This window comes from Heptranchias perlo, chromosome 14 (genome assembly GCF_035084215.1).
Source record: "Heptranchias perlo isolate sHepPer1 chromosome 14, sHepPer1.hap1, whole genome shotgun sequence".
Classification (NCBI taxonomy): Eukaryota; Metazoa; Chordata; class Chondrichthyes; order Hexanchiformes; family Hexanchidae; genus Heptranchias; species Heptranchias perlo.
The window spans coordinates 33,460,154-33,469,736 of record NC_090338.1 but is presented as its reverse complement, the minus strand read 5'-3'; the positions used below and the strand labels follow the sequence as shown (position 1 = coordinate 33,469,736).

At 43.4% G+C, this 9,583-nt stretch overlaps 1 protein-coding gene across 3 annotated transcripts in view; it reads left to right on the top strand.

Moving 5' to 3' along the window:
• The first annotated feature begins 1,264 nt into the window (after positions 1 to 1,264).
• The window catches only part of LOC137332413 (BTB/POZ domain-containing protein KCTD16-like), a 229,519-nt gene continuing 221,200 nt past the window's right edge, over positions 1,265 to 9,583 (top strand). For all 3 annotated transcript variants that reach the window (XM_067996225.1, XM_067996227.1, XM_067996226.1), the window contains exon 1: positions 1,265 to 2,167. In XM_067996225.1, the coding sequence (XP_067852326.1) occupies positions 1,339 to 2,167 (829 nt within the window). In that variant the 5' untranslated portion in view covers positions 1,265 to 1,338. The remainder of the gene's footprint in view (positions 2,168 to 9,583) is intronic.

Here is a 9,583-nt window from a genome sequence, read left to right as displayed (position 1 = left end):
TTATGGCGTAGTTTGTTTTACTGGGAAGAAAAATACCAATCCTATATATATTTTTACATATTTAATGGTTCAATTTTTGGCTATCATGATATGTGATTACTGGCGTGTGTATATCCGTGCTAGACAATGTTTGAAGAATGTTCGGATCCCATTGCACACTTCTGGCTTTCCAGTAATAATTCACTGTAGATTTTTTAAAAAAATCCCTATCAACTACGTACTAGTTTATTGATGCTAACACTGGTTAGTGTGACCATATATGTCGCCCAAGGTCTAAACTTTCACTTCATAAATTACAACCGACTCTCCCCTGAAACTAGTTCTCGCCTTCTGTTGTAAAATTGCTATATCTCTTAATTGCTGGCGTCCACCGCCGCTTCAGATTTGGCTGCGTGCCTTTATGGATTGTTGGGTCATCTTACCTGCACAGTTCCAGCTTTATCTAATTATTTATTCCACAATCCTAAAATATCCCATCGCGTCTCAATAGATTTGATCCCTTGCAACCCCATGGCACTGGAACATGATGAAATGAGACCATTAAGTTGTCTGAAGAAGAGGCTGGAGCTTCAGTGCTTCACCGTGGGGATACAATACACTAAGTTTCCGAGTGACTAATGTTCAATGACAACTTTGTGTCTGTGATTGACCCTCGGGGACAATTATTTCCCGTCTCGCGGGTTTTTCCGTGAAATCTAGGAAGACGGATACGTGAGGAAAGCGGGACAGGCGGAGTCTCTGGAAGTGGCGGAGTCTGAAACTGGACAGGAGCGCCGCTGACTATTGGCGAGAGCCGCAAACGGGTAGGGAGATTTCTCTCTTTTGCGTGTGAACCGGCAACCTGAATCATCGGAGCCTACAAGTTGGAGAAGTAGATCTCGACAGGAGGCGGCGTGTGATCTTGGGGAGATGATGTAAGAGCCGCTTCCCAGCTGCTTTCTGTCTCTCTCTCTCTCTCTCTCACAGAGATGTGACACCGGGAGGTTGGAGCTGCGAACCCATCAGCGGGCAGACGGGCAGCGGGGCAGAAAACAAGTCGGTGAGAGCCGAGCCGCCAACTTCCCCAGCGGATCACAAGGAGCCAACTCCTCGCCGGCGTCTTGCCCGCTCCATCCCCTTTTTGGAAGCCGCCCGCCGGGGAGGGGAGAAGCCGGGGCTCGCCTCCTTTCGGGACCCGGGGAGTGCACCGAGACACGGCCAGGCGGGCTGCTTGAAATTTCTGCCGGAGAGGGGAAAGGAAGGGAGGGAGGGGAGGGAGGGGAGGAGGAGGGAGGAGGGAGAGCGGCTCGGTAACCTGGCCACAAGTTGTGTCCCGGGGGCTCGGCCGGCGGGTTGGTGATGGCGTTGAGTGCCAACTGCAGGGCAGCTCCTCTGCCAGCCCGGGACACCGGCGGAGGGCTGCCCGAAGTGGTGGAGCTGAACGTAGGCGGCCAGGTGTACTTCACACGGCTCTCCACCCTCACCAGCCTCCCCAACTCGGTCCTCGGCAAGATGTTCAGCCACAAGAGGAACTCTGGCGGCCCGGACCTGGCCCGGGACAACCGCGGGCGCTTCTTCATCGACAGGGACGGCTTCTTGTTCCGCTACATCCTGGATTACCTGCGGGACCGGGCGGTGGTTCTGCCCGAGCTCTTCCCGGAGAAGATGCGCCTCAGGCGGGAGGCTGAGTTCTTCCAGCTGCCCGACCTGGTTCGGATGTTAAGCCCGGACGAGAGGCAGAGCCCCGGCCTCGATGACCCCTCGCACAGTGACCTGGACGAGCTCTCACAGGGCAGCGATCTCCCGCGGGGCGTCAGCCAGGCAGCCGAGCGCAGGGCCGGCTTCATCACCCTGGGTTACCGGGGATCGTGCACCCTGGGGCGGGACAGCTTGCAAGGGGACGCCCGGCTCTTCCGCCGGGTACCTCGGATCCTCGCGTGTGGCCGCATCGGGCTCCTCAAGGAAGTGTTTGGAGACAATGTGAACGAGAGCAGGGACCCGGACCGGACCCCCGACAGGTACACGTCCCGCTTCTACCTCCGCTACCGGCAGCTCGAGAGAGCCTTCGACACATTGGCCGAAGCAGGCTTCACTCTGCTGGGCAGTAATTCGTCTCTCACCGGTTCAGTGTGCGGTCAGACCATTGAGGACAGGACATGGAGCAGCTACACCGAATACCTCTTCTACCGTGAGTACAGCGATATTGCACCCCTGTTTGCACACAGCTTCCAACACATTCAGTCTACACCCACCATCCAACACCCAACACATTCAGTCTACACCCACCATCCAACACCCAACACATTCAGTCTACACCCACCATCCAACACCCAACACATTCAGTCTACACCCACCATCCAACACCCAACACATTCAGTCTACACCCAGCATCCAACACCCAACACATTCAGTCTACACCCACCATCCAACACCCAACACATTCAGTCTACACCCACCATCCAACACCCAACACATTCAGTCTACACCCACCATCCAACACCCAACACATTCAGTCTACACCCACCATCCAACACCCAACACATTCAGTCTACACCCACCATCCAACACCCAACACATTCAGTCTACACCCAACACATTCAGTCTACACCCAGCATTCAACACCCAACACATTCAGTCTACACCCAGCATTCAACATCCAACACATTCAGTCTACATCCACCATCCAACACCCAACACATTCAGTCTACACCCACCATCCAACACCCAACACATTCAGTCTACACCCACCATCCAACACCCAACACATTCAGTCTACACCCACCATCCATATTCCACCACATTGAGTCTAGACCCAGCATTTATCACCCAATATATTCAGTCCGCAAGCAGCATTCAATAGCCAGTTTGCGCCCCGGAACCAACACCGAGCACTATTGCACCGGTTGTGCACTGTAGCCTTTCTGGGCAGGAACGGAGAGGGAGTACAAACTTCGCTGCCTCCTGTTTGGAGCAACTCCAAAGACGCTTTATAATTTGCATTAAATAATATTTGATCCTGAACAGGACTAATTCCGCTGTCACGTTGTCAGCAGGTAGAGTTCGAGTGGCAGTTGCACAGGAATCCTTTACAGGTGTAAGAGCAGACTGTACCGTACTTTGCGTGTATAAATAGCGTTATATGTTGACCCAGCTCACCCGGGGGGCGGGTGCAGGGAGTCGGCTTGTAATTTATAACCGGGTTGGAAGGCAGGCTTGTGGAGCAACTCTAACCTTCGAACATCAGTCAGCTTTTATTAAATTTACTCCGTATCCTGTCTCAGGCTCTCCATGGCCGGGGATGGAGGTCAGAGCTCGAAGCGGTTCGATCAATACCTCGGGTCAGTAGCAGGAGGCAGTAACTAGCTGTATTTTCCGCTGACAAGGTCTTATCAGAGTTGGTGCAATATTAACCGAGTACCGACAGGATCTGATTCAGTTCCATTGGAAAAGTGGGTTTATTACAATTTGATATGACGTTATAATGAATGGGGTTGTGGGGTAGGCAACCCATTGGGAAGATAGCTGGCCAGCGAAGCCGATTAGACCAGTACTCTTATTCAATCTACTTGTAAAATTGTAACTTTAAATAAAAGTGTCATCATCTCAGCATGAGAAGTTCAGCGATCGCAGGGTCCTAGTGCTACCAGGATCCAAATAACAGGGGCTAGGGCAGGGACAGAACACGCTCTTTTATGGGTTTATAATAATGCACCGCTATGTAAAGTCACTGTAGCGCCGCTGAATCATACTGTAGAACTGCACCTGACACCCCAGACAATGTCACTGGCAAAAATGTCCTTATTTATGTTTGTTATAGATGCAGTCAAATATCCTTAGTACATTCTTGAAATGCAACAGCGTTTATCCAAAACACAGTAATAGTAGCTCCCAAATGCAAGGACGGTCCTGGGCAATCTGCAATTAAGGAAAGTAGAGAATGACAGGTCCTAGCTGATATTAACAGTAAGTATAGGGGCAATTCAATCAGTTTATAAAGTGAAGTGCACATGGCCTGTGTTTATTATGTGATATATTTCGTCCTGCATTACTGTATTCTGAGTGTGCAGTGTTGATCCAAGTCATAAATTGTAGGAACCGTTCATTGTATTTTTTTAGTTTTATGAATGAGGACTTACCAGTGAGGTTGTGTAGCTTCTCGCTCATGAAACAAACTGCCAGCTATCCTGTATTATGTAGCCTGGAGTAGCAATTTGGTGCAATAGTGGAGAAGCAGGACTAAAGCACCATCACTGCCGAATACTGGGTAATAAGTGTCCAATTCTTCCTATCAGTGGCAAGCTGTGATAAGGACAGTTTAATACTGCTTTCCTCCGTGTTACAGATTTAAAACAATGATCTATTCTTGCCCTATGTTGCGGGCTACCACCTTGTGTTAGTTTCCATATGGAGCGTCCCTCAGCCTGAGGTCCCCCACAACAAATGGCCCCATGTAAGTGTACCCTGACTCCTCCTGTGAGGACCACACTTTTTTTTTGAGTGCATCAAATGTAGTGATTAGCTTGAGTTTCTTCGGTCCTTAATGCTGTACCTTAAACTGTTAATGCCCTATGGTCATGTTCATCTGCTGGACATTATGGTAAATCTGCAGATCATAGATACCATTAGTTTTTCAAGTATAACAGGTCAATGAAAGGACTGAGGCTCTCAAGATTGGAAAGAAAACCTTGCCTGAACTCAACAATTAAGCAAATAATGATGACAACATTTGCTTCTATATTTCTTCATTAAAAAGTTTACATCCTCGTATAACAGTAAGCTTAGTAAATGATGTCCATAATAATTCTTCAAAAATGTTTCTTCAAACCAATAATTGAATTTGTAGCCTCTGCGTTGATTTAATGTATAAGAGATATTTATTATCTTGTGCAATGTTGATAGAACTAAATGTATTATTTAAACTATCTAACAAATGACAATCTCGAGCAGTCACATAGGAGACATGTTGGGTGGTCAGCAAGAAACCAAGGCAATCATTAGGAAACACATCTGCAATTTAATGCCAGAGCTCATTTTGGGGTGCAATGCAAAATTATCAGGGAAGCAGCTACTCTCTGGCTCCCCCTAGGTCAACACTTATGTGTAGTGATGGTTGTGTTTCAGATTAGATATACCTTAGTTTCCGCCATGTAGAGAAGGGAATTGGGGGTTAAGATATGAATTCAGGACTGGCAAGATAAATTTTATGTGATGGAGAATCTAAGAAAGAAAGATCTTGTATTTATATAGCTCCTTTCACAACCTCAGGACATCCCAAAGCACTTTACAGTCATTGAAGTACTTTTTTTTTGAAGTATAGTCATTGTAATGTAGGAAATCTAGTGGGGTCATTGGGAAGATGGGAGGTATTTCCTCACAGGGACAATGGGAAAACCTAGGTGTGTTACAAAGCATCATTGACAGTAGCCTGGGAGTAGATTCTGGTTTGCTTTCCCTGTCAGCTGTGATGAACAGTATGGGTGTGCTCTACGCTAGAGCATTGTGTGACATAAAACTTACTTTGTTGTATTATTTTACTGCTGAGCATAACATACAGTGCTGTTATTTTACTACTCCGTGACCTCATAATTCACTGGATAATGGTCTATTCTCACATCTTGCTCCAGAACAAATGCCCTGGAACAGTTAGCTGTCCCACTCTGTTATAACTCCCCTAGTGTTTTCCTGCTGAGCCTTAGAGGTGATCCTGATGATAATACTAGAGCCAATGCAACCCCAACATTCTTAAACTGAGAATGATTTCAAAAGTTATCCTAACCTAGAGTTTGTAAGTGCAGACATGGTTAATGTGTATCAGGGCTTTGTGCTCCCAAGTTACAGAAGCTATTCACAAATTTAATTTAAAAAATAACACTTTTTAATATTTGAACATATTCATGAACAGTAAATAAAAATTGTACCTCACTCTGTCCTGAGCAGTTTCTTTGCTGTATTATGTTACTACTCAGGTTAGTATAAAGTACAGTATTGATATTTTACTACTCAGTTACCTCTTAATACACTGTAATCAATGGTTTGCTCTCATTCCAGAATAGGTCAGAATAAGGTACCATTTTTTTATTTCCATCATTTATAATGTTAAACAGCATACTTCATTTTTTTCTAAGCTACATCAAGTTACATCGAAACTTCAGCACTGAAACAGGCCATTTGGCCCAACTGGTCTATGCCGGTGTTTATGCTCCACATGAGCCTCCTCCCTCCCAACTTCATCTAACCCTTCTATTACTTTCTCCCTCATGTGTTTATCTAGCTTCCCCTTAAATGTATCTATGCTAGTCACCTCAACTACTCCTTGTGGTAGCGAGTTCCGCATTCTTACCACTCTTTGGGTAAAGAAGTTTCTCCTGAATTTCCTATTGGTTTATTAGCAACTTTTTATATTTATGACCTCTAGTTTTGGACTCCCCTACAAGTGGAAACGTTTTCTCTATGTTTACCCTATCAAACCCTTTCATTATCTTAAAAATCTCTTATCAGGTCACCCCTCAGCCTTCTCTTTTCTAGAGCAAAGAGCCCCAGCCTGTTCAGCCTTTCCTGATAAGGCTATCCTCTCAGTTCTGGTATCATCCTTGTGAACGTTTTTTGCACCTTCTCCAATGCCTCTACATCCTTTTATAATATGGAGACCAGAACTGTGCACAGTACTCCAAGTGTGGTCTAACTCTGTACAAGTTTAACATAACCTTTTTGCTTTTCAATTCTATCCCTCCACAAATGAACTCTAATGCTTGATTTGCCTTTTTAATGGCCTTATTAACCTTCGTCGCTACTTTCAGTGATTTGTGTATCTGTACCCCAGATCCCTTTGCTCCTTTATCTCGTTTAGACTCTTATTATCCAAGCTCTATGTGGCCTCCTTATTCTTTCTACCAAAATGCACCACCTCACCTTGATCTATATTGAAATTCATTTGCCAATTACACACCCATCTGCAGGTTTATTATTGTCCTCTTGCATTTTGACGCATTCTTCCTTTGTATTTACTACACCCCTCAATTTGGTGTCGTCTGCAAATTTTGAAATTGTACTTCCGATTTTCAAATCCAAATCGCTAATGTAAATTGTGAACAACAGTGGTCCTAGCACCGATCCCTGTGGAACACCACTGCTCACCTTTTGCCAGTCTGAGTAACTACCCTTAACCCCTACTCATTGTTTTCTGTTTTGTAGCCAGGTTGCTTTCCATTCTGCTATCTGTCCCTTGATTCCACATGCTCTAACCTTAGCCATGAGTCTACAATGTGGTACCTTATCGAAGGCCTTTTGAAAATCCAAATACATTACATCCACTGCATTACCCTTGTCTACCCTTTCTGTTACTTCTTCAAAGAATTCATTAGGTATGTCAAGCATGACTTTCCCTTCTGAAATCTGTGCTGACTATTCTTTATTATAATTTCGTTCTCTAGCTGTTTTTCTGTTACATCTTTGAGTGAAGATTCCATTATCTTTTCTACCAACAATGTTAAGCTAACTGGTCTATAGTTCCCTGGACTTGTTCTATCTCCCTTTTTAAATATAGGAATAATATATGCTGTCTGCTAGTCCTCTGGCAATATTCACTTTTCTAGTGAATTTTTAAATAAAAGTGGGATCCTTCATTTATTTTCATACTCTTAAAAGAATAATTCCAACACACCATTACATGTGTAATATCTTTTATTTATTCTCAGTGAGTGAACATTACTTTCAGCTCACAGACAAATGATAATTCCCTTGAGTGCTTAAGAAAAACATTAATTCACCTGAATGAATTTTTACCATTTAAAGGTTCACTGTCAGCTGACAAAGTGTTTTACAAAACTGTAAACAGAAGAGGGTGCAGTGGCGCAGCTCATGACATGAGAGTGTGATTACATCATGATTTGTTGTTACAAAGTATAAATATTGGTTATGAACTGTCCTGAAATCCTAAAAATCACATTTCTACACTGCAAATTATGGCTAATGAATGCTAACATACTCAACAGCTGCAACTAAGTCTGACAAAAATATTGCCAGCATAGGGCAACAACTCTTTAACCAAGTGCATCTTTCCTGAAAATATTGTAACCACCTTGTCCCCAGAATCATTCTATGTATGCAAGTTGAAACTCATAGAACAAAGAACATATCTTCACCGGCAATAATACGTTCTGGATATTATGCAAATTTTTCACTTGTGAGAAAGTCACAAAAGATTTTACATAGATGAGGGTCATTGAGTGCCTGACAATTTTCTACAACAGGACCATAATTTCCCTTTCTGCCCACTCGATTGCCTACAAAATCTGCTGCTCCATAGAATTCTACGTCTCAAGATCCTTCTTACTGTTGCAGAGATCCTTGCTAACTCTATGTGTGTTCTTTGTTTATTTCTTCTCACCATGTGGGTGACACTGGCAAAACCACTTTGATTACCCTGAGAAGGTGGTGGGCCTTTTTCTTGACTCACTGCTATAATTCTGGTCCCATGATAGTGTTAAGTAGGGAATTCCATGATATTGAACAAGCGATAATGAAGCAATGGTGATATATGTCCAATTCAGGATGGTATGTGACTTAGAGGAGAACTTGGAAGTGATGATGTTCCCATTACATTGCTGCTTTTGGTAGCAGAGGTTACCTACAGAAAGGGAGAAAAATCATTAGGCAAGTCATTCTGAAACCAATCTAATATGTTAATTAGCAGTCAGTAACCTACTAGAACTTCAGGAGGTCTGGAAACAGGTAATCCTTTGTAACTTTTGTATTCCCAAGCTAGGGAGGGTCATGATGCACACCATTCTCAGCAAGAGAATGATGTGTATCATGCTCCTTCCTAACCTAGAGATACTGAAGCCAATTGCAAAGCTTTTACTGTTGCCTAGCTGAGATCCGCTAACTCAACACAGAACAGGAGTGGAACTTGGGATCTTCCTGGTATTTGTAATTTAGTATTGGTGATGAACTGAACAATAATCGTTCAAAAGATATTTCCTGTTCATTTTTACTCTCTCATTTTGATTCATTATATGATTGAAAGTGGCCGTGATGGTTGTTGAAGATGTTTGCTCAAATTAATTCCCACTTGATAATTTCTCTTTAATTAACAAAATGAAACAAAAGGGCATTGGATTAATAAAGCCTAAAAATTATATGTCAGCATTTACTTCGTAAATGTCAAGTTACTAGTTACATAAAAACTGGAATTTATTCAGTTATCCATATTTTTTGGCCCACATGCAAAAATATGTTAGAATAATTACTGGATCCTTTTATGGAAAATGTAAACAAAAATACGCACTAGAACAAAATCTGAAGCTAAGCCTGGAATTAGGTGCAATGTGCCCACAAATATTACAGTAAATAGGATTTGAAACTAAATTCCAGGGTGATTGATGGTGAGACTATCATGATTCACATATAGCAGTGCTGTTCTTTGCACTATGCTGGTGTGGCATGGTTCGTAAAGATGTTTTTCAATAAACAGTAAGAATATTTTTGCATTCTAGTGGTTAGATTTAAGTTCACTAAATGCATGCAGCTATTATAATAATTATAATTACCACAGGGATGTAAAAGTGGGGGAAGGTAACCTGTGCTGCTTATATCTCATATTTTC